This window comes from Sinocyclocheilus grahami, unplaced genomic scaffold (assembly GCF_001515645.1).
Source record: "Sinocyclocheilus grahami isolate Dianchi unplaced genomic scaffold, SAMN03320097.WGS_v1.1 scaffold362.1, whole genome shotgun sequence".
In the NCBI taxonomy this organism is placed as follows: domain Eukaryota; kingdom Metazoa; phylum Chordata; class Actinopteri; order Cypriniformes; family Cyprinidae; genus Sinocyclocheilus; species Sinocyclocheilus grahami.
This window is the reverse complement of record NW_015505541.1, coordinates 45,565-72,927: the sequence shown is the minus strand read 5'-3', so window position 1 is coordinate 72,927 and position 27,363 is coordinate 45,565. Positions and strand designations below refer to the sequence as shown.

General features: G+C 39.0%; 1 protein-coding gene across 2 annotated transcripts in view; it reads left to right on the top strand.

The window, feature by feature from the left end:
- The window catches only part of LOC107549083 (signal-induced proliferation-associated 1-like protein 1), a 112,774-nt gene extending 85,771 nt beyond the window's left edge, over positions 1 to 27,003 (top strand). Inside the window, exons 8-21 of one of the 2 annotated variants that reach the window (XM_016230016.1) lie at positions 2,855 to 3,434; positions 6,628 to 6,902; positions 7,158 to 7,448; positions 7,582 to 7,734; positions 7,951 to 8,075; positions 17,032 to 17,129; positions 18,319 to 18,761; positions 18,958 to 19,182; positions 19,649 to 19,808; positions 21,525 to 21,747; positions 22,179 to 22,331; positions 23,630 to 23,741; positions 23,848 to 23,926; positions 24,061 to 27,003. In XM_016230016.1, the coding sequence (XP_016085502.1) occupies positions 2,855 to 3,434; positions 6,628 to 6,902; positions 7,158 to 7,448; positions 7,582 to 7,734; positions 7,951 to 8,075; positions 17,032 to 17,129; positions 18,319 to 18,761; positions 18,958 to 19,182; positions 19,649 to 19,808; positions 21,525 to 21,747; positions 22,179 to 22,331; positions 23,630 to 23,741; positions 23,848 to 23,926; positions 24,061 to 24,204 (3,061 nt within the window). In that variant the 3' untranslated portion in view covers positions 24,205 to 27,003. Of the gene's footprint in view, positions 1 to 2,854; positions 3,435 to 6,627; positions 6,903 to 7,157; positions 7,449 to 7,581; positions 7,735 to 7,950; positions 8,076 to 17,031; positions 17,130 to 18,318; positions 18,762 to 18,957; positions 19,183 to 19,648; positions 19,809 to 21,524; positions 21,748 to 22,178; positions 22,353 to 23,629; positions 23,742 to 23,847; positions 23,927 to 24,060 lie in introns of both variants that reach the window. The other variant, XM_016230015.1, reaches the window with a different exon arrangement.
- Positions 27,004 to 27,363: the final 360 nt, after the last annotated feature.

The window sequence follows — 27,363 nt, the reverse complement described above, 5'->3', positions numbered from 1 at the left end:
TGTGGGGTTCAGGTCTGGTGAGTTTGCTGGCCAGTCAAGCACACCAACAACATGGTCTTTTAACCAACTTTTGCTTTTGGCAGTGTGGGCAGGTGCCAAATCCTGCTGGAAAATTAAATCAGCATCTTCAAAAAGCTGGTCAGCAGAAGGAAGCATGAAGTGCTCCAAAATTTCTTGGTAAACGGGTGCAGTGACGTTGGTTTTCAAAAAACACAATGGACGAACACCAGCAGATGACATTGCACCCCAAATCATCACAGACTGTGGAAACTTAACACTGGACTTCAAGCAACTTGGGCTATGAGCTTCTCCACCCTTCCTCTAGACTCTAGGACCTTGGTTTCCAAATGAAATACAACACTTGCTCTCATCTGAAAAGAGGACTTTGAACCACTGGGCGACAGTCCAGTTCTTCTTCTCCTTAGTCCAGGTAAGACGCCTCTGTTGTCTGTGGTTCAGGAGTGGCTTAACAAGAGGAATACGACAACTGTAGCCAAATTCCTTGACACGTCTGTGTGTGGTGGCTCTTGATGCCAGCCTCAGTCCATTCCTTGTGAAGTTCACTCAAATTCTTGAATCGATTTTGCTTGACAATCCTCATAAGGCTGCGTGCGGTTCTCTCGGTTGGTTGTGCATCTTTTTCTTCCACACTTTTTCCTTCCACTCTACTTTCTGTTAACATGCTTGGATACAGCACTCTGTGAACAGCCAGCTTCTTTGGCAATGAATGTTTGTGGCTTACCCCACCTTGTGAAGGGTGTCAATGATTGTCTTCTGGACAACTGTCAGATCAGCAGTCTTCCCCATGATTGTGTAGCCTAGTGAACCAAACTGAGAGACCATTTTGAAGGCTCAGGAAACCTTTGCAGGTATTTTGAGTTGATTAGCTGATTGGCATGTCACCATATTCTAATTTGTTGAGATAGTGAATTGGTGGGTTTTTGTTAAATGTGAGACAAAATCATCACAATTAAAAGAACCAAAGACTTAAACTACTTCAGTCTGTGTGCATTGAATTTATTTAATACACGAGTTTCACAATTTGAGTTGAATTACTGAAATGAACTTTTCCATGACATTCTAATTTATTGAGATGTATATATATATAAAAAAAATAATCTTTTTCAAATAAAATAATGGCGCTTTTTAAGAATTAAAAATAATCTGATTTTAGAGTTTGACAATGAACACATTGCTTTAAATAAGGACTTATAGTTATTGCTTTAAATAAGGACTTTATGATATCAACATTTTTGATACCATAGAAATTTTATAATTTTTGTCACCAGTGTCAATATCACAAAAAACCATGCTTGGGACGGCCCACATAAACGAGCGAAAATGCTTTACATATAATAATAATAATATATAAACATTGCCTGTCAGTCTTTATTCACCTGTTTCTCAATGTTTCTCATTAAAATTAATTAAAGTAAATAGTGTAAATTACATCGCTAATGTCATAGAATAGCACATTGTAACGCAGTGTTACAACGTGCCCCATCTGTGCAACTGGAATTTAAAACTGGTTAGTGTCTTCTGCTAGTAATCAAAGCATTAAACTATCTGAACTGATAAATAACCGATTGGAGATTAAAATAATAGCAGATTTGTCTCATTTTAAATAAATAAATAAAAACTGATAAAAAATTGACTTATTTACTCTATTCTATATATAGTACCAGTCAAATTTTTGGACACACAAATGGGAAAGTGTCAAAACTTTTGACTGGTACTGTACTATAATATGCCCAAAGAATATCGGCCGATATATCGGTATCAGCCTTTTTTTTTACTCCCTAATATCGGTATCGGTATCGTCCCCAAAACAATCCATATCGGTCGGGCTCTAATATTGTTTCAAAGTACCCGAGATTATCAAGGAAAATACCATGATCATTATCATATATCATCATTAATTACCATGATGTACATTATTGTATGGATCACTTCTTGTGGGAATCAGGCCAGCAACCTTCTGGTTACCAGTCTGAGTCTTCACCAAGTCTGTGTTATTTATTTATTTATATATTTATGCCTGCAGGCAAAGAAAGAGAAACAATATTACTGAGTTAGATATCAACAAGTTATTCGTCTCAGTCCATACTTCGGCAAGCTGTTGGGACTGCGGGAGAGAAGTTTATGTTATGATGAATTTGCAAGCTAATTTTTCTACCACACACGTACATGTTTCCCCTCATTGTTTTTACAGATGAAACCCACGCACAGATAGCAGTACTTTCTTTGCCCCCCCCTCTCTCTACCACCAAATTCTGGGCCTCACTGTTCTTTGTCTTCCTCCTTCAGTATCACTGTAAGATCGAGGTAGTGGCTCTCTTCGGTCCAGCCTCATTACTGCTATGCCTGGCTAGTTGTGTATGAGTTCCAGGCATACCAGACAGAGCAGGAAGCTTTAGATGTCCATTCCAGAGGCTTAATGAAAGGAAAAAGCAGGGGAGAGATGAAGCAAGTGAGGTAGAAAAGAAAAATGTGAAGGTTTTCGGAGATGGAATTTAATTCAAAAGGTTCTTCTGTAGAATATAAGGAGTCTGTCTGAGTTTCCTAGCCCTGTGTGAAGTAGTCAACAGTATAATAGACATCCATGTTATTTTGATAATTTCCTCCTATTCCCATTTGGCAAAGTATTTGATGTCCCCACTTCACACTTTGACTCTTGGTTTCATAATTTTCATAGCAGCCACATTGTCTTTCGTTCATGCATAAACATGAGGGCCTTTAGGGAAGTTTGAGGATGGTTTAGCAATTATCTTGAGCATGTGATGAGCAATTTGTCTCATTGTTTGAAATCTTCTCTCTTGTTTCCCCTCCATTATCTCCACCCCCTCATTCACAGCGTGGCAGTGGCTCGCTCACGAGATGTACCTGCCTTTGGACCGCCTATTCCCGAGGATGCAACGTTCCCAAAATCCACCGTCTTTCGAGATTTCCTGCTAGCCAAGGTCATCAATGCTGAAAATGCAGCCCACAAGTCAGACAAGTTCCGCGCCATGGCCACTCGGACGCGACAGGAGTACTTGAGGGATCTGGCTGAACGGCATGTAACAAGCACACCTATCGATCCCTCGGGCAAATTTCCTTTTATTTCTTTGGCCCACAAGCGTAAAGAGAAGACCCGGCCCTATTCTGGCGCAGAGCTGCGTAGCCCAGGGTCCATCACCTGGCCTGTTTACGCTGAGGACCATGGAGCCGGAGGAGAACTGGAGGCCCTGCTGGCTATTTCAAATGACTTTCTAGTACTGGTGGACCCAGAAGCTAAGGCTGTTGTCTTCAACTGTGCTGTCCGAGATGTCATTAGTTGGACGCTGGGGAGCCCTGCTTCCATGAAGATCTACTATGAACGTGGAGAAAACATCTCTCTGCGCTCCATTAATAACAACACAGAAGACTTCCGTGAGGTTATCAAACGTTTAGAGGTAAGTTTGAAGTTGCTTGACAGTATCATGACTAGGGGTGGGCTATAGGGCTGGATGATATGGCCAAAATTTATATCACAATATATTTCTTAATTTCGGTCGATACAATATATTTCCGATATCGATATGAATACTATTAAAAAAGCCTCATAAAAACGGCTTTATTCCTGTGATTTCAAAGCAGAGCTTTAGCATCATTACTCCAGGCACATCATTCTAATATTCTGATTTGCTGCTCAAAAAACATTTATTATTATGATGCTGAAAACAGTGGAGTAGATTTTTTTCAGGTTTCTTTGATGAATAGAAAGTTCAGAAGAACAGCATTTATCTGAAATAGAAATCTTTTGTAACATTATAAATGTCTTTATCATCACTTTTGATCAATTTAAAACATCCTTGCTAAATGAAAGTAATAATTTCTATAATATACATTTTAAAAAGAGCTTTTGAATGGTATAGTGTATAATGTTACAAAAGCTTTTTATTTCAGATAAATGCTGATCTTTGGATCTTTTTATTCATCAAATAATCTTGAACAAATTTACTCAACTGTTTTAAATATTGATAATCAGCAAATCAGCATATTAAAATAGAATAGGACCGCCTATTCCCGAGGATGCAACGTTCCCAAAATCCACCGTCTTTCGAGATTTCCTGCTAGCCAAGGTCATCAATGCTGAAAATGCAGCCCACAAGTCAGACAAGTTCCGCGCCATGGCCACTCGGACGCGACAGGAGTACTTGAGGGATCTGGCTGAACGGCATGTAACAAGCACACCTATCGATCCCTCGGGCAAATTTCCTTTTATTTCTTTGGCCCACAAGCGTAAAGAGAAGACTCGGCCCTATTCTGGCGCAGAGCTGCGTAGCCCAGGGTCCATCACCTGGCCTGTTTACGCCGAGGACCATGGAGCCGGAGGAGAACTGGAGGCCCTGCTGCCTATTTCTGCTGGCTATTTCAAATGACTTTCTAGCACTGGTGGACCCAGAAGCTAAGGCTGTTGTCTTCAACTGTGCTGTCCGAGATGATTGCTGAAGGATCATGTGACACTGAAGACTGGAGTAGGCCTAATGATTCTGAAAATGTAGCTTTGATCACAAGAATAAATTACATTTTAAAATATATTCAAATAGAAAGCAGTTATTTTAAATAGTAAAAATATTTCAAAATGTTACTGCTTTTGGTGCATTTTGGATCAAATAAATGCAGGCTTTGTGATCAGAAGATAATTATTTAAGAAACATTAAAAATCTTGCAGTTCAAAAACCTTTGACTGGTAGTGTAGGCTGATTATTCTTATAGATTGAAATGTGCATTAACCAGGATAACGAGTATGAAACATGCTCCGAGTTGCTTCAGAAAACAAAAAAATAGAGCAACAACAAAAGCATGTTGTTGGTAATGGGTTTATTATTGAAAGTGCAAACTGCTTGTCTGCCAGCAGGAGGCGCTGTGAGAGCGGTGGAACTAACGATTTCTCCAGTAATGGCTGTAAACAAAGAAGCTCTGCTCGTGAACGGTACTTTATCAGATAAATGCCATCTAAACTATTCTGAAGACAGTCGGTTCCCTTCAGAGATACATTCATATAAAACACCCGCGACGTGTTATGATTTTGAAACGTGCAGTGCTCATGTTTATTCAACGAAGTCAAACGCCACAAATAAATCAATGTATGGGAAACACTGCTAATGTATATCGAAATATCGGAAATGTGTTTAAAAATCATATCACCGTTATTGAAAAAAAATGATATTGCGATACATATTGATATTGAATGATTGTCCAGCCCTGTGGGCTATATGACCAAAATCTTGTGATATGATTCACGATACGAGTAATTTTATTTCACAGTAATGATATAAATCACAATATAGTTATTGCTTTAAATAAGGACTTTATGATATCAAAATTTTTGATACCATAGAAATTTTATAATTTTTGTCACCAGTGTCAATATCACAAAAAACTAATACAAATTTTTTTTGTCTAAAAAAAGCAAATTAAAGACAAGTAAAAGGTCAGTGATTATATAAGAATAACAAACTAATTACAAACAATAGGGCAAAAAAAACTACAGCAGAACAAATAAATAAGAAATGCTACATACATTGTATGAAGTAATCAAATGTATAAAACACTGCATATTCTTCACTGTGTAAATATATATTTATTCTTAACATTACAAAATTGATTTAGTCAAGAGCCGTGTGAGATTTTCTCTCTCTTGATGTTTGATTAACGTGAATGACAGACAGCAGGAATATTAGACTGCTGTCACTTTAAGAGCTGCCCGGATCAATATACTGTTACACATGTGTTTTCTTTCTCAGCTGTTTGCGTTCACTTAGGACCTAAATTACTGTGTTTACGAGGATACATGCAAAGATGGCCATTTTGACATACAAATGTGTTTATTTAACAGTTCAAGGCCTATAAAGTAGCAAAAATAAGTTCAATACCCCCTCGCTTTTTGTCATCATGTAGCACAGCAACGTCATGTGAACATGTAACCGCAATACAGATGATAGTCGAAAATCTCTACTGGTTGACAAAGAAATGTCTCGCTATATCGCCCACCCCTAATCATGATCGATTATTTTATTTTTTAAATTAAGAATTTTTCCCCTAAAAGTTTTCGTTGTCACATATACAGCACACAGACCTGAGATCTTGTTTATTGGTTCTTAATTATTTTCGGTTTATACCCAAGTGGGATTATAACAATCAAGCTTTCGCACAAGCTCAAAGTAGTTTTTTTTTTATGGCTGTGTTGTGTATGATTCATTGTGTGAATTTATGGTGAATATGAGAGCCTTTGCATAACTGTGCAGTGGCTTGAATGTACTCCTGATTTGGCCCCCTGCCCATTATGTCACTCTTCAAGTGCAGGAGCTGTTGCCATGGTAACTAGTACTCGCCAATTGAATGCTCATGATCTCCATCAGTCATGAAACATGTTAGCAGAGCTTTCTTTATACATTCTGAGGGAAGAAAAGCCTTGATCCTAATTTGCAGTAAGGTATAATAACTTGTGATAGACATTTCCAATCCACTTTGCCCATTTTTGACAAGCTCTTCTATCCCCAATGAAGTAAATCTGTTTCTAAATTGCATAAAATTGCTTTAGAATCCAGAAAAAATGCCAGACAAGTCATATCAATCTTTTATTTCGCTCTTTTCTCTCAGCACCTCACTAAAGGCTGTGAGACCTCTGAGATAACCTTGCGCAGGAATGGCCTGGGCCAACTTGGTTTTCACGTTAACTACGAAGGCATCGTGGCAGAGGTGGAGCCGTATGGCTATGCCTGGCAAGCGGGGCTGAGACAAGGCAGCCGGTTGGTTGAAATTTGCAAGGTGGCTGTGGCAACACTTTCACACGAGCAAATGATAGACCTGCTCCGCACCTCCGTAACTGTGAAAGTTGTCATCATACCGCCCCACGAGGATGCCACACCTCGCAGGTAGGTCTAAGTATCAGTTAATGTTTTGATTTTGTTATTTCTTGAGGGAATCCAGGTAAATAAGTAGGCAGTAATTTATTTTTGTCATGTAGAAAAGTAAACCACTCGTTCCAAGTTTTGTAATAGGACAACAATACAAAACATTGCACCTTTGCACCCACACATGCAAACCTAAATAGATAAATAGCTGATTTCACCTTTAAGAGTATGTCAAATGCCCTTCATTTGCCATAAACTGCCTAATTCATCTTGCAGGGGCTTTTCAGAACTGCACCGCATGCCAGTCGTTGAATACAAGGGCAGCAATGAGAGTGGCTCATTTGAGTACAAGTTTCCTTTCCGGAGCAATAACAACAAATGGCAGCGCACCTCGTCCAGCCCACAGCAGTCCCTCACTGCCTCACCTCAGAGTCACAGTGGAACCCCGAACCGTGCTGTCAGCCTGGGGGCCAGCATGGGCAAGACCCTCTCTGCTGAGCGGCCCGAAAGAGCTACCGCCATCCCCCGCAGCGTGTCCAGTGACGGCCGACCTCTGGACTCTAAAAGGTGCGTTCGATGGCTGCCTGTATGTAGTGGAGCTTTCGTTAAGTTGCACTTCCCCTTCATTTTTTTGCTTGTTCTTCCTGTCTCTCGTGTTTATCTGTATTTGTGTGTATCGCTCTTTCTCTACCTCTCTCAGGATGTCTCCAGGTTCTGAGAACTATGCCCTGACCTCCTCTCTCATGTTGGGCCGCTCACCGCACAACCGCAGTTCCCCCAGTAACCTCTCCTGCTCCAGTGACACGGGCTCAGGCAGCTCCGCTCACTGGAGGCAGAAGTCCATGCCGGAGGGGTGAGGCTCTACAAAACACCTCCTCTTACTGTCTACCTCCTCTGTCTTTGGTTTCTTTTAAGCTCTTAACCGTCCATCCCTTAATCACCCAGTCATCTCACCGCTTTATCTGTTCAAGCTTTTACACAGCATTATTTATGACAAGATGGCTGTAGCATCGACCGCAAAATGATGCAAGCGATTGACAACATATGCGTGTTTATGTTTCCGTTATAGATTTGCGCACAACAGGCACTCTCCTCTCCCAGCAGAGCGGCAAATGGGGGCAGAGGATGGAAGCAGCGGCAAGTCGACACCCAGCTGGCCCAGAGTGGAGGATAGCTCTGACAGACCGCCATCAGGTCAGACCACACTCTATCAGTGATGAATTATTAAAAGGAAGGGGGATAAATGTAAGGTGTCTGGAAATGAGAGGGGAAAAGATCAATAAAGAAGGCTGCTGGAAAAAATGAATGAGCTAAACAAAACAGTTAACTGAATGAAAGACTGAAAGGGAGAATGGACTGGCAGTGAATATTCAAAAACACATGATGACAGAAAGAGTACTGCTGATGTATTACTGGGTTCTGAGGCCTTCAGTGCTGGATATTTGAATGACGTGCGATTATAGACTTTGCTTCTAGACTCATCAAAGCATGATGCCATTCATAAACTCTCAGAAAACAAAATCAAAATTCTGCTTTATTTAACAGTAACACCACATCCTCTACGCTGATTTAAAGCATTTCTTAAATCAGATGCTTTTATAATGAAAATATGACCTTTCTTCAATGCAGATCTGCAGACTGGATTCAATTCTGATTCATAAGCTTTTGATTTGAGCTTATTCGATTCTGATTCATTTTTCAGCTATGGCCATATTTCAGTTATAATGTCCATTTTGCTTACATATGAAATCAATTTTCTCTCAGCTAATGATGTGAATTATACAGGAAACATTCTGAGTTTGTACCTTTAGAAAAAAAATATATAAAAAAAATTAACACAACAGGCAGTTTAGTTGGTATTTATATAATGCAGTGTTTCCCCTGCCAATATTTTAGGGGGGCGGCCCACCCCCCCAACGGCACCCCTCGTCCCCCTTGAAGGTCAAGTTCATTTTATTTAATTATATTTTCTCTAAAGCGCCAGATCACAACAGAAGTCATTTTAAGTTACCTTTCTTATAGAACATGTCTATACCTTGATCTTTCATTAAGCAAACTAAATAGCCTTATATGTTATTTATCTTATTTACAGGACGGCATGTCATTTCAGTCTCTACGTTATGGTCGCGCTCTCTGTATCACGCACAGCGGAGTTCCGCCCGATGTGCGTGCTCACGCGCACACACACACACACAAGTGAGCCCACTCCCACTAGTATTTGTAAATATTAAGCCGCAAAACGATTCATATTTAAATACTCGCGGTTTTGTGTAGTACTCGTACTGAAGCGCGCGTGATGCTTCCGGTGATATTAACCTCTGCCGTCTCACTAATGAGGACATAAATACATGAACAACATCTCCAAAGCTGCTCTGAGAGTCACTTCATGAGCATTTGACCGTTTCACTTCAGTAAAACTATCATCATGTCATACACACACAGAAATGTAAAGGTATTCACGGCAACCTGTCAAAATAAAAGTTTGATTTAACTTGAGGGCATTGGCAGAAATATATTACTATTGTTGAGTAGAATGTACATAACCGACTGCTACTACTACTACTAAAATTATTAAAACCTTATTTTTAAGGAATAAGCATTCAATATTTCTTCAATGTTTTAATTGTAATATTAAATTACCTTTATTTTCCCAAAAATGTAATTTGTTTAATTTTCATTACTTAATAGATAGATTAAATTAATGTTTTATGCCTTAAAACAAAATGTAAATACACAACACAAATTTTTGAGCAAAAAAATCATAAGGCTATTGTAAGAATAAATGAAACTTGTTTTATGCTTTCAAATTAGACATGCTAAAACAGAATTTGGTTACAATAAAACATAAGGTTGGACTAATAAAACATTTCATAGGGCCCTAAACGTAATATTTGTTAAACTTTTAATAAATTTATGTTAAATTGTTTGTTTCATGATTTTAATTAATTAGACATGCTTTTTGATTAATAAAATGTAATTTAACCATTAAAAAGGAGTCCAGAAAAAAAGAAAAACGGAATCGTTCTTGAACCTCAAGAACGTAAACCTAGGGAAAACACTGTAACGGATATACAGGTGCATCTCAATAAATTAGAATGTCATGGAAAAGTTAATTTATTTCAGTAATTCAACCCAAATTGTGAAACTCGTGTATTAAATAAATTCAATGCACACAGACTAAAGTAGTTTAAGTCTTTGGTTCTTTTAATTGTGATGATTTTGTCTCACATTTAACAAAAACCCACCAATTCACTATCTCAACAAATTAGAATATGGTGGCATGCCAATCAGCTAATCAACTCAAAACACCTGCAAAGGTTTCCTGAGCCTTCAAAATGGTCTCTCAGTTTGGTTCACTAGGCTACACAATCATGGGGAAGACTGCTGATCTGACAGTTGTCCAGAAGACAATTATTGTCACCCTTCACAAGGAGGCTAAGCCACAAACATTCATTGCCAAAGAAGCTGGCTGTTCACAGAGTGCTGTATCCAAGCATGTTAACAGAAAGTTGAGTGGAAGGAAAAAGTGTGAAAGAAAAAGATGCACAACCAACCGAGAGAACCGCAGCCTTATGAGGATTGTCAAGCAACATCGATACAAGAATTTGAGTGAACTTCACAAGGAATGGACTGAGGCTGGGGTCAAGGAATCAAAAGCCACCATTGTGCATTGAATTTATTTAATACACGAGTTTCACAATTTGAGTTGAATTACTGAAATGAACTTTTCTACGACATTCTAATTTTTTGAGATGCACCCGTAATCAACTTGCTCACACCTTTTTTGCTATGTTTATTTTAGTAGTATTTGTATACTATTATAGATTTTATTAATATTTTGAATTGGCTTATTTTTAGCTTTTATTTTAGTTTTAGTTAAGTTTAAATAATTGTGTTATATGCTTTTGTTAGTTTTAAGCCTTTCGCGATAATTAAATAACCGTCTAATCGAGATTATTTGATCTAATTATTGTGCTTTTTATAGGAGACAAGGGGGGAGTCATACACCAAAAGAAACAGAAGAGCACCAGTTTGCTTTTCATGCACTGTATAGCCTATACAGGGCTCCAGACTCATTCTTCCCACTGGTCGCTCTTTTGCAACTAACTTTCTCAGCTGGTCGCACGAGCACATGATTTGGTCGCAATATTTTATTTTTTATGCGCTACAACATGGGATTATTCAATGCATGCTGATGAACTTTTATCATAGTTTATAGTTATATGGAAACGAAAGTGGTTAACATTCAACCCATTCTTTATCATCAGTAGTATTATTTGTGATTTGAATTTTGTGAATGGGAGTTTCTCTTTTGCTGTGTTAAGCCGCGGGCTTCAGATGCTTTCACTTTCGAATTCGCAATCTTGTTGTCACTGTTTTGCTTACATACATCTACATACCTTTCATTTTTTTAAGACTAAAACAAAAGATGGATTCATTGTTATTCTTAATTAAAAAGCACAATAACAATAAGTCAGTAAGATACAATGACAAACTAGCTTACAAAATGTTTATTAACAAAAACAAATAAGATGAGGAATGGCACACACCACATACTGTATTAAATACCGACTAATAAATTACAGAACGTTTAGCAAACACTGAGGAATTAAATAAATGAATAAAAGAGAGCCTCCATAGCGTAATGTGAGGTAAAGCGCAAAGATAACAAGGTTTTCAAAAATGAAAACAAAAAGGAAAGTAAAACTAACGGTGACAGTGCTTGCATGTTTTTTCCCCCACAAGAATACCAGCATGTTCACATTCTCTGTTTTAAGAAGCGTTCTTTTACTTGACTTTTGCTTGAAAACCATCCATTGTTGCCTCAATATGCTCGTAATTTTTGCTGCGAGCACCTTCGTGCTCGTGCTGACGCGACGAGTATACTCTCTAAGCTCTGTTTCCTTATGCTTTCAGTTTCGTTTGCCATTTGATGTTTCTCATTTGCAACAGAAATTGCAGCGCTTATGAGTTGACCAACGCGGTGGTCGCGCCAGTGCGACCGCACACAAAATTTAGTCGTACAGGCAGAAATTTTTTTCGCAGTCTGGAGCCCTGCTATATCATCTGAAGCCATTCCATATCTTAATGTGAGGGACAGAATTTGGGTTTACAGAAACTCATCTTCCTTCTGCTGCAGCTGTCAGTCATTCTCCGCTCAGCATTCAAACAGCACGTCACGTTCAGTTATGACAGTCAGCATGGTAAAACTCTCTCTCCAAGATGATATATTCCCATTGTAATACTTTAGTTTAAGGAAGGAAGGAATTATCACAAACGGAAAGATTATTAGAAGCCTTTCTTTTTCTCATAATTTCTATCTTATATTCATGAATGTATTTTGTTAGAATACAAATAGTTAACAGAATAAACATGTTTAAATTGTATAATGTGCACCAAAGATTTATTTTTTTCAAGATATAGTTTTTGCTGCTAAATTATACAGTCAGCTAGTTTAATTTCATAGCTTATATATTTTTATTCAAATGTAGTTTTTCTCTGTAATGAAGAAGTATTTAGTGGATTGCGTTTACAAAGAGTGACCATTAGTTCCACAAACACAGTATTGATATTATGTAGTGGTGTAGAAAAAAATAGTGCTGGTGTTGGATCGTTATTGGCCAATTCTTAGAATTTGGAATACTCTATGTAATCCTACACTGCAAAATAATAACTCAAAAAGATTAAAAGATAACATCATAATTATTTACGGAACTCTTAAATTAATCAATTATATAATGAAAGCCATAAAAACAGACAATTAATCGTGATAATCGGCATAATCATCAAAGCCCTAAAACAGACAATTAATCGCAATAACCGTGACTATTTTTAGACAATCAATCGTCAGCCAAATTTCATAATCGTGACAGCCCTAGTTAGTTTTTTCGTTTATATGAAATATTTTTTTTTTTTTTTTTTTGTCTTTTTATTTCAGCTTCATTCAAAATTCTGAAAATGATTTTTAGTAGTTTTAGTTAACAATAACAGCACTGATGCTACAGACATGGTTCCTCAAATCATAATGTTAACTTTTTCGAAGAGCCCAGGCTTACTTTACCTAGTCAATGATAAAATCCCATATACTTGCATTGTTGGAAGGATCTGAGGATCAGAATATAAAAGAGACTTGAGGGCAGACTCTTTTGACTTGAGCCTGTAAGTAACCACTCAGAACACCTTAGCAACCGCATAGCAATGTCCAAGCAGCCACCCACGACACCTTAGCATAGTGGCGGCCACGCAGGCAAGCGCCACTCAAATTCACTTCAAGATATGTAAAAACCTGGTCTTTCTTCTCAAGTGCTTTCATTAGAAAACAGTGAAAGTGACTCATTGCTTTAACCCAAGAACTTGGGCAAACACATTACTCTTTAAAACATGCTAGCATGACAACCAATGCACTGGAACATATCATCTGAGGGTCCTTGTTGCCTTGCTGTAAGCTATGTGGTTTCGTTATCCCATATTTCCACCTGGCCTTGACGGCTTCCTCTTTTTGGGCCACACTTGTTTTTGACAGCAGGTCATCTCCATTCAGTCTTCTCGCCCTTCTAACACACAGCAGATCATCTGATCCTTCCCTCCCCCTGAATATCTGTCTCTTGTATTACCGCGCTCGATAGATCAAGCATAGCCTTTGAAAGTAAGCGGTGTCCAGTGAAAGGCAGAAAACATAAACGGTGTCTCTGAACAGCAGGCTGTGTATGGGTTCAAGCAAAGACAGAAATACCTCCTCTTTCCTGCTGGTACGGTTGTGTAAGCAGCGCTTTGTGTGCCTCTAGCACCCCCCCCTCCTCTCCTCTCACTCTTCAAGGTCCAAGTGTGCTGTGACTCACACTGCCACCCCCTTTCTGCGTATTTTTCTTGTTTCTCTTCCTCTCTCCATTCCTCTGCTTCTCCACATGTCTCCTGTTTTTGACAGGAATATTCCTGTTTTTTTTTTTGTAAGACTGCAGGACTTGCAGGCAGTCTTGTTGCCTCCACTGTGTCTGTCTCTCACTTTCTGTCTCTGTTTATGTCCCCTCTTTTGTATATTTCTCTGAAACCATCTTACTGTTTTCAGCTTCTCTGACTGTTGTGGTCAAGCGGCCCACCTCCACATTTTGACCCCTCTTAGCTCCGCTATGTGACCTCTCGGAGACCCGGACGATAATAGCAGGGTCCGGCCCACGCAAAACACATCTGAGCCATTCGGCCCAGTCAACTACGTGCTGTAAATGTTACCGCAGCCTAGAATTATACACCGTCTCATGATTGCAGTCGACTGTTCGGAGCATGAGAGGTCAGTTGGCAAATGCTGACCTATGTCGGTTTTGTCTTATGGGTTGGCTTTGAACCTCAAGAACCTTAAAGGGATAGTTCACCCAAAAATGAAAATTGTCATTAATTACTTATCCTCATGTTGTTCCAAACCCGTAAGACTTTCGGAACACAAATTAAAGGGGTGGTTCATTGCGATTTCACTTTTTTAACATTAGTTAGTGTGTAATGTTGCTGTTTGAGCATAAACAATATCTGCAAAGTTACGAAGCTGAAAGTTCAATGCAAAAGGAGATATCCTCTTTTAAAATTCTGGCAGTTTAATGCCTACAAAAATGGCTCGTAGGGACTACAACGAGTTACTTCCCGGGTTCGTGACATCCCAAACCCAGATAAACCCGCCCTCGGGAAATCGCAGCAAAGGGGGCGAGGCCATGCTGCGCTGCTTTAGGGAAGAGGAAGAGAAAACTAGAGGTGTACGTAAAAATCTATTCATACATGAACCGCGATTCAAAATCAATGTTCAAAAGCAGCGGTTCTCAATACTGTTCCTCGCGTCCCCCTGCTCTGTACATGCTCTTTCATTCAGCTCACTGTTCCAATTATACACTTATTTTCACATAGCTATGAGAAGCGTTATACATGGACACGCGTGCAGTTGCCGTACTGTATTAAAGCTTTAATCAGGATAAAACCGTATATTAAAAGCTAACATAAGCAGTAGAATTTACAAATAACAGCATATCTAAAAGTATGAGACAACAACAAACAAAAAACATAGGCCTACCATTAAAAGCCGTGCTTGCACAGGTTCTGCACGATCCTCTTCAATAATATCCTCTGCTTCTCAGTCGGGCTCAAACTGATAAGCGATATTAACGACGCAATTGTTTACAATACAACCGGAGCACATGCCGCTGAGGTGAGGGTCAGGAAGATTAGACGTGCACTAGAGGCGGTTTAGCCAATCACAACACACTGGGCTAGCTAACCAATCAGAGCCCATCGCCTATTTCTGAGGGTGGGGCTTCATAAAAACAGGAAAAGATCAGCCCATTTCTCAGAGAAGGGACAGAGTGGTGTGGAATAAAGGTAAATTATGTGAAAAATAATGTTTTTTTTTTTTGTTTTTTTTTAACGAAGCATTAACATGGTAGACTGCACCCCATAAACACAATCAAGCCTAGAAAAAGACCAGTGAATCACCCCTTTAAGATAAGAAATCTGAGAGCTTTTTAAACCTGCATAGACAGCAATGCAACCGACACGTTCAATGCCAAAAAAGGTCATAAGGATGTCCTTAAAATAGTCCATGTGACATCAGTGGTTTAAACTTAAATGTTATGAAGCTATGAGAATACTTTTTGTGCACAAAGAAAATACAAGTATTCTCATAGCTTTATAAAATTATGATTGAACCACTGATGTCACATGGACTATTTTACCATTGTCTTTACTACCTTTTTGGGCATTGAACGTGTCGGTTGCGTTGCTGTCTATGCAGGTAGAAAAAGCTCTCGGAATTCATCAAAAATATCTTAATTTGTGTTCCAAAGATGAACGAATATCTTATGGGTTTGGAACGATATGAGGGTGAGTAATTAATGACAGAATTTTTGGGTGAAACCGCAAAGAATGATATATTACAAAATAAAAAATAAATATTTTATATTTTATATAGATAATTATCTATATACATTTTCCATAATCTTAGGAATGTATAAAAATTACTACTGATGAATAAATAATGCAGACATTTTTATTAGAGGAAGACAAATTTAAGAAGGTGGAAAAGGAAGAGAAGAGGGAGGAAGGCCAGTGAAAACATTTTTTTGAGATCTGTTCTGTTGACCATGTCTGGAAGCCTGGAAGGCATGTGACAAAATCATGAGGCATACAAGGGCTACTTTTAGGATTTGTTGGCAGATTTCTGACATTTTATGTTGCTCATTGACATGAGCTTATACTTTTCCCAGTAACTTCTAGATACTTTTCCTGAAGCGATGCTCCATTTTTCTAAAGCATATTAGCACAGAATTGTTTATTCAGGAATGAATTTGCATTGATTAAAGAGTGATTTTTTTTCTTAAAAGATTGTGGTTTGTACAAACCGAGTTTGAGTTCTGAGATACTGCAAGGTATTATTATTCTGAAAAACAAACAAAACTCCGCTTTGAATCGCTGAAGGGAGGTAGAGACAGGAAGTGGGGTGTCAAGAGGGGAAGGAAAGCCTTTTCATAAAGCTGGAAAGGAATTGCCCCCCTCTGACAAAGTGCAGTGGTTCATTCTTGTACAAAGAAATGAGGTTTTCCCCTAATGTTTTCACAAATGTGTGTCCAGAATGAAGTCTACTTGATTATGTCTTATAGCCTGTATAATCAGCCTGGATGAACTGTGACGCACAAAGTGTCTGATGTTTTAGGATCATTTCAAGTCTGTATCTTTTCTGACGCTCTGCTTCCTGTCCATCCGACCCCCTCCCCCTCATGAAGTCTGTGTGCTTTAATTGCTCATAACATCTATTTTTGTTATGCTGGCCATTATGTAACGGCCAACAGTTACACAATAGTTTCATTTACACTCAATATCCTGTAATGAAATCAGCCCAGACTGTGTTAGCTATATTGGTCAAATTATTTTAATTTTTTTTCTTTTTGAAGGAATTATGTTTTATAATGTGTGCATGTATGCATTGCGTGTGCGTGCACGCATGCATGTGTACTTCAGGTTTTGTTTATGACATTGCTCATCTAAATGAGTCTCAAGTGTGTCTGTTTCCTCTCTGCTGTTGTGCCCTCATTTTCAGAATTCACCAGAGTGTTTTTTTCTTTTAAGTACCGTCTAATGTCCTGTTTTCTAATGCACTCTTATCTTTTATGTTCTGTAGATGCTCCAGTCACTAAGTCTAGCTCGTCCTACTCAGGTGGCCCACGCATCCAGAGACAGGAACAGGTTATTCACCTTTCACCCAAGAAGGGCAGCCAGGTAGTTTCTCGACTGCTGCATATAACCGCTCTTAAAAATGATGCTGCGTGGTATCTCTTCACTAAAGGAGCTTTAAGTGCACTATACAATACCACAAACATTAGTTTAACACCAAGCAAATATGTCAGTCAGAAGGTTAGTTAAAAGTAGTCTTTTAAGACTGAAATCCACTCAGAGCACCTTAGCAGCTAAGGTCAATAATATATACATTATTGTTCAAAAGTTTGGGATCAGTAAGATTTTTAAAAATATATATTTAAATATATTTATATAATACTGAAAACATTTAATTTTAAAATAATTTTTTATACTTTTGTTCTGCAAGGAAACATTAAATTGATAAAAAAAGGAGTAAAAAATTATAAAATGTAAAGATTTGTGAATTTATATTTCAAATAAATAATGTTCTATTGAACTTCATGTTAAAAGACTTTTCATGTTTCCACAAAAGATTAAGAAGTGCAACTTATCAACTGATAATATAAAGAAATGTTTCTTGAGCACCAATCAGCATATTAAAATGATTTCTGAATGTGATACTGAAAACTGAAGTAATGGCTGCTGAAAATTCAGCTGTCATCACAAAAATAAATAACATTTTTCATTTAAATAAAAATTTGTTATTTTAAAATTGTAATATTTTACAAAAATGCTGTTTTTACTGTATTTTTGATCAAATAAATGCAGACTTTTTGCAAAAAACATAAAAAAAAATCTTGCTGACCTCAAACTTTTGAACAGTAATATATGAGTAAATGTATTCTTTGTATTCATGTTGATTTTGAAAGCATATTTATGCCATTTTCAAGAAACGTTTTAATTACTCTGAAATGTAATGTAGCGTAAGCAGCAAATAAAACACTTTTGTTATGAAATGTTTTTCCTTAAAAACATGATTTTACATGATGATCATTATTTTAATAAGATTTTTCCATTTAAAATGTATTTATCATCAAAATGTCATGAATTGATAAATATCATAGTTTTTGAGGAGCTGCACAACACATTTTACAACCTTGCCTTGTCATTAAAAGAACACAATCATGAGTTTTATTTTATTTTTTATTTTTTTTAGCATGTTGGTTGCACCACATTTTGTTGGTCGACTTATATACTGCTCTGGCATTGTGATGGGCAACCTAATTTGCTTTGGTGTAGCTCTTTCTGAATATATGGCCTTTTCTTACAGTCTGAAGGTCCGTACTCCCACTCCAGCAGTAATACGCTCTCCAGCACCACGTCTAGTGGGGGTCACAGCGATGACAAGTGGTATGATCTGGGCAGTGGAGGGATAGCAGACCAGCCGGACTTGGAGCCGAACGGTTTGGGTGGTGGAGGCTACCTGCAGGGCGCTTCAGCCGACAGCGGCATTGATGCTACATCATACGGCCCCACCCATGGCAGTTCTAGCTCTCTGCTGGCTGTGGGAGCTGCTGGTGCCAGAGAAAGAGCCCCCTCACCTTGGCACAGCCCCACAGAAGGGGGCCGGAGGGTGCTTGAGAGGTCCCCTCCTGCAGCTGAGTCCCCAGTGTCCCCTGCAGATGGGCCGCCTACTACCCGAAGCCCACCGACCCATCTACTGGTCCGGGATGGTAGCTCCTACAGTCTGAGTGACATGGCCTCTTATTCTAGGTATGCTTTTTGCTATGGGATTTTTTTTAGCAACAACCTAGCAAATACTCAGAACGCCTATGAGTTTTGCATGCAGTTCTTTGATATACTGTATCAAATGTTTGTACTTGTAATATTTTGTGCAGTTTAAAAACTGTGTGCAGTTTATTTTCTGAGATTGTCTAGACATGTTTTCCCTCATCTGGCTCTTCCTCAGCACACGCCACTCTGTCAGCCCTGCAGTCCTGAGCTCCAGCCACAGCTCCCCACGTGAAGAGTCTTCCTCAGCCACCTCCCCCTCCTCCTCCTCCTCCTCCCAGAGCTCGGTGTCACCTGGCCCTAAGAGTTTCTATCCACGCCAAGGGGCCACTAGCAAATACCTTATCGGCTGGAGGAAACCAGGCAGCACCATCAACTCTGTGGACTTTGGGGACACACGCAAGTAAGTGAAGGAGCTCGGCTGTGGGGATGATGGATGGCTGAAAGATGTGTGACTGGATTATTAAGGTGTGAAGGAGATGTTCGAAAAGATACACACAGGGAAAAACGGTCACAAGTTCAAGTTCATAAATCATGGACTAGCTACAGTCCTGTTGGATCAAATTATCACAAGTTGTTTTATAGACAGTTAAGTTTGATCTAGTTGTTTTTGCTCTCTCTGACCTAACTTTTCAGTGGCAATAAATGTGTGATCTTTTTGTCAAAAAAAGATTTTAGCTTTTGTTTTCCTCAGTGGCGCTTTTCTTTTGTTTTTTTTTACCAATACATGACTGCCCCCTTCTGGAGAAGAAGCGTAATTAACATTGAAATGAAATCTCTGCAATATTCATCCTGTAAATATGGAAATTATTGGCTTAAAACGAACAGATTTAATGTTTTAATTCAAAATCTTTGTTTTTTTTCTTTAGAAGACCACAGGGTGAGGGATCAGACCCCGGGTCTTCTCAGTCCAGGCCCTCTCTTAGGGATCTGCACTCTCCTCAAGCCATGTGCAAGTCTACAGTGGAAGAAGATCTGAAGAAACTTGTCACACCAGAAAGTCCCCCATCCAAGCAGCACAAGGACAAGGTACATCAACTGAAAAAACTACAATACTACACCAGTGTGCTCCATTTTTGAGTAAGGTTGGCCAATAACATCAAGTTCACACCTGGTATTAGGACTAAATGATTAAAAAAATCAAAATCATGATATAACTTAATAAATTGAAAAGACTGCTTTGAGTTTGCATTATTTATAATGTGCATCTGAAAACCTAACATGCCAAATGTTTCACCAAATTTTTAACAAGCGTGTATAAATACATTTTTTAATACACATTTTTTTTTTACTGTAAAATAATCATATAGTAATGATGGTGATTATTATTGTTATTTTTACTCTGATTCTTACTATTTTGTAGTCTTATTGATATTTACAATATTGGCCAAATTTGCAGTCTACAAACAAGTTCTTTTTTTAAAATCACATTTTAATTGTACATTTTATCAGAAAAATGAAATTATCAAAAATAAAGATTAAGGCCTGTTCACACCAAGGAAGGTAACAATAATGATAAAGATATCATTTTAAAAATCTTCTCAATTTAAAATAACAAGTCCACGCCACGACTATAATGATAACGGCTAGAGCTGCACGATTAATCGTTCAAAAAAATTGCGATCTCGATTCAAACACCTACGCAATCTAATTTCTAAATGACAACCATTTGCCTGTGTCTGTTAAACCTTTGAAAAAAATCATACTGGAACATTCAAATATGCTTAGGTAAGAAACACAAACAGTCTTTTCAACTACAATGTATTATTTCTGTAATACAGTCATTCATATGATCACAGAAATACAGGAATAAATGTTTTTAGTTCGGATACAAATATTGATGTCTATGGTAGCGATCAATATAGAGCAAAATATCTTCTGAAAGTAACTGGCGCTTCAAATAACGTTTGAATCATTCATTCAAGAGATTTGTTCAAAAACACTGATTCATCCATTAATGAAACAAGTGAAGTATTTATGAGTGAGTCATTGAATTATTCATTTGAACCACTTTTTCAAAATGTTAATATAAAAAATTGGTTTATTAAAAATATATTTATATATAAAAACATACAAATATATTTTAAAAAATACATATATATAAACACATTTAAATAGACTGCAGTAATTAATATTTTGTCACAAATGATTTTGTTTAGTACAGAATCATGGGAGAATCGTAATCTCTATTTGAGACAAAAAATATTGTGATTCTCAATTTATCCAGAATCGTGCAGCTCTAATAACAGCACAGAAGAACCACTTTAAAAATGATTTTTTTTTTCCAGCTGATGAACGATAACATTGAAAGACAAGCACACTGTGACGAGAGGGGCGGGGCCGAGAGCCGTTGGAATGGAGCGAGGCCGGTGAAGTAAATGCTAATGCGTGACACCTGCGCCACTCACCGGAGGATCTCCGGAAGGATAAAAGGAGGAGTGACAACAGTGTTGGACGAGAGAGCACCAGGCTTGGCCATTTACTCCACCGGCCTCGCTCCGTTCCCACGGCTCTCGGCCCCGTCCCTCTCGTCTCACACACACAATAAGAATCCATGCATAAATGAGCTCAAGCATTTAAAGCAGCAGACAACAAAACTACAGCACATGTTTAGAATAAACAGAATGTTATTGTACATCGGCATGGATGCTAACATAGTTATCATTATAGTTCTTGTTCTTGGTGTGAATGGTAGCAGAGGGTCAGTGACATCAATCATATATCCATCCCTTCTCTTCCCTGCAGTCCTCCTCCGGTCCAGCAAGCTCAGGGCGGCGTTCTCTTCACCGCACCCTGTCAGATGAGAGTATATACCGGGGTCAGCGGCTGCCATCTCTGGGAGATTCAGTTCTAGAGCAGGCTCTGGCCAGCGACGTGCTCTTCAGCTGCTCTACCCTTCCACGATCTCCGACCACCCGTTGCGCCCCACTGCGCAGACCTTCCTACAAAATGGGCATCAAGATGCATGGTGAGAAAACCTGTCATGATTGGGTCAGAGTGCCGTTACAGTCTAGCACAATCTATAGAGATGGCCTTGAGAATGCAAAATATCATAGAGCAAATCTTTTAAGCCTGAAGTCATCAACAGGGGGTCCGAGACATGACTGCAGGAGCTCCACCAATTGAGTTTGATCTCAGAACAAACTCTTGAGAATAAATGAGACAAAATGCAAATTCAAAACTAAAATTCAGCTAAATGTTTCATTGTCTGGGAAGTTTTTTACTTTTTTACTCTGTACCGCAAGCTATGAAAGTGCATTGCAATGTAGTTCCATTAATTGTTAGTGCTCCTCTAGATTTGCCTTTTATGTTGTGTAAGTTCCACACGCCACAAGCTTTAGCTGGGCTAAAGCGCACAATCACACACACACCACCTCATGTTTTCTCATTGGCTGTTAGGTGACCTCTCAGCGTCTGACACCTCTCTAGCAGACCTGCACGAGCGACAGAGGCCACCTCCTCCTGAACTGGGTCTCATGCCCCTCCCGGACACGGACACAGACAGTGGCCTGGACTGGACCCACCTCGTGGATGTTGCCAATGCTTTCGAGGGTGAGAGAAGACCACAACGCAGTGAGCCCATTTCTCTTCTCTTTATCTCTCATTGTTTAGCTATATCACAGCTTTGCACAATCCACCTGTCCATCTTTTATAAGAGAGAGTTCTTTTTGTTAAATTAAAAGTGTTTCTTTAACTATGAGCGCTTTTATATGCCAGGGTTTGATTGTTAAAGGGATAGTTCACCCAAAAATGAAAATTATGTCATTAATTACTCACCCTCATGTCGTTCCAAACCCGTAAGACCATCTTTCATCTTCGGAACACAAATTAAGATATTTTTGATGAAATCCGAGAGCTTTCTGACCCTTCAGCAATGCAACTGACATGCCAAAAGCCCTATCTTTCAAAGCCCAGAAAGATAGTAAAGGACAACAGTCTATGTGACATCAGTTGTCCAACCATAATACTATGAAGCTACGAGAATACTTTTTTTGCACATAGAAAACAAAATAATTTTATTCAGAGATTTTTTCTCTTCCGGGTCAGTCTCCTCTGCCATCCACGAAAGTACCACGATGTATGGTGAATGGTGGCAGATTTCATAAAAAAGTATCTTAATTTGTGTTTTGAAGATGAACTAAGGTCTTATGCGTTTAGAACAATATGAGGATGAGTAATTAATGACAGAATTAAAATTTTGGGGTAAACTATCCCTTTAAAAGCTACAATATGTAACTTACGATTCATAAAATTAGCTTTAGCAAGATAAAAGCATAGACCATTTTATTCCAAAGATGTAAAAATTGCCATCGCTGTCATTACCAGCACAAAATATTATCAAACACCACCCATAAATTAACTTTTGGAGGGAATGGTGCTTGTGATGAGAATGTTCATAAAAAGAATGCGTCTTATTCTCCCGTGACTGTAAAATTAAACAACTGAATGAGTGCGAAAAGTGTTTTAAGGGAGTTTAATGACCGATCACAAAGCCAAAAGTGGCCATAACACCCATTACTGATCAAGAACTTGATGTGTCTTAAACTTTACAGTTATTTAGGCTTATGAGGTTAAGGATTTGTCCATAACATGATTTGCTGAAATGTTAGGATTTAGAATAATGAGTGAACTGCTGTTATATTAATGGGAATGTCCCCTGAGGACTTGCACTGATGGACAGATGTGAAATTATGTCTTGGAATGTGCGTCTGTGTTAAGCTCGAGGTGCTGCTTTATCATTTGCCTAATGCTGCCTTCACAGTTAAATTAATGCTCTGCTTGTCATCACATCATCATCATCATCATCTCTCTCTCAACTCCATCACACTCTTCTTCCATTCCCCTCTCAGTGCAGAGAGGGTTTATGTTTAGTTCTCAAGACATCAGTCAGAGAGGAGAGACTTCGCTCAGTCCTCAGCATCTAGAGCTGCAGCCAGTGCTGCACACCAGACTCTCCCCCAGGTACATCCACCATCCAATGCGTAATTCTTATTTTGTGTGTGAATGTGCTTTCTTAGTAGTTTCTTGTACGTCATCCTTTTTGTCCTAACTCTGGTTCTTCTGTTAGTGAGGGGCCTTCAAGCTACAGTGGGAAGGTTTCTCAGCTGGAAGCTTTGGTGAAGATGTTGCAGGAGGACTTGAAGAAAGTGAGGAGAACCTCTTTGACTTTTACAACCCTAGTGACTCTGTTGTAAACAGAAGCTCTGTCGAAATCTAAAGTTAGTGTATTCACCCTCTCATTTATCATTCTCTCACTCTGTTTTTCCTGTTTGTTCTAAAGGAGAGGGAAGAGAAATTGAAACTGCAGGCACAAATTAAGAGGCTTTGGGAGGACAATCAGAGGCTGCAAGAAGAGTCTCAAAGCTCCGCTGCCAAGCTCAAGAAGTTCACGGAGTGGGTCTTTAACACCATCGATCTGAACTGAGCCATCTACAGAAGACAGGCAAGATCAATAGACTTCTCGAGGACCAGACAGACGTGAGAGAGACTTTTACTCCCATGTGAGACCGGATTGAGAATTGTCCATTCACAAATCAACATAATTTGATGTTCACATTAGCATTCCTCTACAGACTGTGGCGATAATGACCAACTCTGACATGGCTCAAAGTCAGGGGAGGGCAAAAATACAAATCTTCAGCCCTTTCCTGTGATGACTTCTCCTCTCTAGATCCCCCGGGACATCATTAGAAGTGCCCACAGGAGTAACTAGTAACTGGCTGTGATGCCGGCCTCTGGCTTCCAGGCTGTTCCACTCTTGTCCCTCCTGTGCCCTACTTGTGACTGACAACCTGACATTAGGTTCCAGTCATTTTGACCGTGCTACAGTCCTGCCCCATGAAGACCCCCTGCCTCAGAGCCAGAGTAGAAGACTCCTCTGCTACACGACCATATTTCAGCATCCAGTCGTAAAATTTTGCGGCGTCATTGTGGTTTTGGAGTTTGTGCTTTTTTCCCAAACTGTAGGATGCCTGTCCGCATGAAACCAATCTACAAATTGTGTTTGTACCATTACACCATTTGTTTCAAAAGAAGGAACACTGGCGGCATGAAGTGATTTGCCTGAAGTCAAAACTTTTGTTGTGTTGTGATGTTTTGTCTCAACATCAGTTGAAGCAATAGCAGGGAGTCTAAACCCTTGTCCTAAAGAACGGACTTGCGCATACATAATGACTTTGGCAATATCCTGCCTCGAAGTACATCTCAAGTCTGTGGTACGAACACTGATGATCCTACAAGTCTGGAATTTAAGGACAAGTCTTAATTTGGGAACAGTTCAGTTATTTATTCCGTTTATGTTTTGAGTAATCAATTATTGATTCTCTATGCGTGCAGTACAATGGACATCTGTGAATAGTGTTTATTTCAGAAGGGGATGTCACCTCATTTGGACTAATTTTTGTTAAAAAAATTATTATTATTTTTTTTTCTAGTAGAGTTCTGCCTGAGCTGCAGTATTTTTTATTTGTTTTTTGTGCGAGTTGTGGTGCCCTAGTCTGCTATTGTGTTGCTTTAGTGCCATCTAGTGGTAATAAGTGATCGTCTCACTTGACTTCAGCTCTAATCTATTCCAGTATGTTTCCACGTTGCCTAAACACACCCATAGTGATGGAAACCTTCCATTCAACCAAGAAACAATGCTATAAAAAACAAACACACGGGTAAGGTATTGGATTCAATATCAGGGATGAGAGGAGGTGCCTTTCTGAGAAAAGGGAAAAAAGGAAGGAGGTAAAAAAAACTAGGAGCCTTTTCAGAGGTATAACAGAAGTCATGAGTTCTCATGAAAAATGCAATGGGCTGCTCACAGGAACTAGCCTCAGAAAGAATGCACTCACACCGAGTCATTTCTTGGGTGCTGTGGCCATCATCGCGCAACGAGCACGGAATCAGAGGGACGGCTTAGTTAAGAGCCTGGTTCACTGTCTGGGATCAATAATATTGAACAACTGCCCTGTAATCTCACACCCAGTTATAGCACTTTGCTCTTGTTGTCAGTTCCTCAGTCCCTCGTTTGAACATAGTGGCATTCCCAGAGTAAAAAGGTCAGTCATCAAAGACCAAACATCTTGCCCTACTTATATCACTGACCCAAGTAATGTATAGCTCAAATATTGTATAGCTCTCCATTTTATGGTTTGAAGGGCCTGTTTATACTGTGCAGGAAATGCTAGCTGGTTTCTCAGTATAATGAAGATGGAGTCCATTTCTGGATACTTTAAGTATTGTGCAGAAGATGTGGACAATGGATCCGGAGGTAACTTTGATTTGAGTTTGTGAACAGTGAGCAGCCATAATCGATTCTGTTCTAGGAATCACTCGAAGTGTCTCAGAAAGTGCCTCCCGATGCCAGCAGAGAACGACACACTAAGAATGCCAAACATTTTGCCTCGGTCGAAACTCCCTGTAAACAGGGATGACCTGCACAACATGGAGAACAACGTGAGATTATTCATTTCATTTCCAGGTTTTGCTGCCTCAGTCAGGAGGGTGAAACAAGAGCATCAAACTCCCTGACCGCAGAAAACACGACTGCTATTTATTCTTGCATCTCTCCCCTCTGGTTTGGTATTCATTTTTCCAACATTCTCAATCCTTTATCATTTTTAAACACATAAATGGTTTTGTTCAAGGTAAATATTGACGACTGTGGGAATGTGATTTTTTTTTTTATTCATTCTTTCTCTTATCTCTTCTATTTTTGTTCTTAGCTTCCTGAGTTGAATTTCTTTGCACTGTTTTTGTTTTGTTTTGTAGAAATCTATCGCGACTGGTTTATGGACATGCATAAACATATGGCTTTTGATGTTGTTTCTTGTTCTTACGTATGCAGTCACTTTTGAGAGAGACGAGGCTGGGATGGTGTTCCCTTCCTTGATCTCTTTTATAATGTGTCATTAGACGTTACTCCATATATTCTCCCATCTAAACTTTCAAGAATTGTGTTTTTAATGATGTGCACATTTTAAAAAGGAGCATTACGATTACAAACAAAAAGTACTGTTTACATATACTGTTCATCTTCTTTGTAAAGTGTAGAGGTTTAAAAAGAGACTTTCCAGTGATTACAGTATTACGGTTTCATAAATAAATAATAATAAAAAAAACTTGATTTGAGGTGCTGTAATTATTCATGAACTGGTCAAAACAAATGGCTCGTGCTTGCCGCCTGCTCTATGAGGTGTAATCTGCCATTGCTTTCTGAGCCAATAAATTAATTGAAATGCCATAGTTGAATGTCATTCCACGCCTCCTCGTGTTTATTATTATTGCGGCAATCTGTGCCCTTGTTTCATGTTTTTGTCTTTCTCTCCATCAGTGTTGTGCTTTTGTGGGAGAGGCTGATTTTTGCCACGGTAACAACGAGGATAATTGCACCTTGCAGTAAGTAATCAGCAAAGCCTGTTGAAGAGCAGGGCTGGATTGCCAAGGGCTCCTCACGTCCTCCTGCTGATCTGCCTCTGATTGTGACGTTGACTCTCCAGTGACTGTGGCCGCTGAATCCCATCTAATGTCATTGTGGCAGTGATATAGCTGACTTTGCAGAATTAAGCTGCTTCTCTTTGTGGAAATGCTAATATTA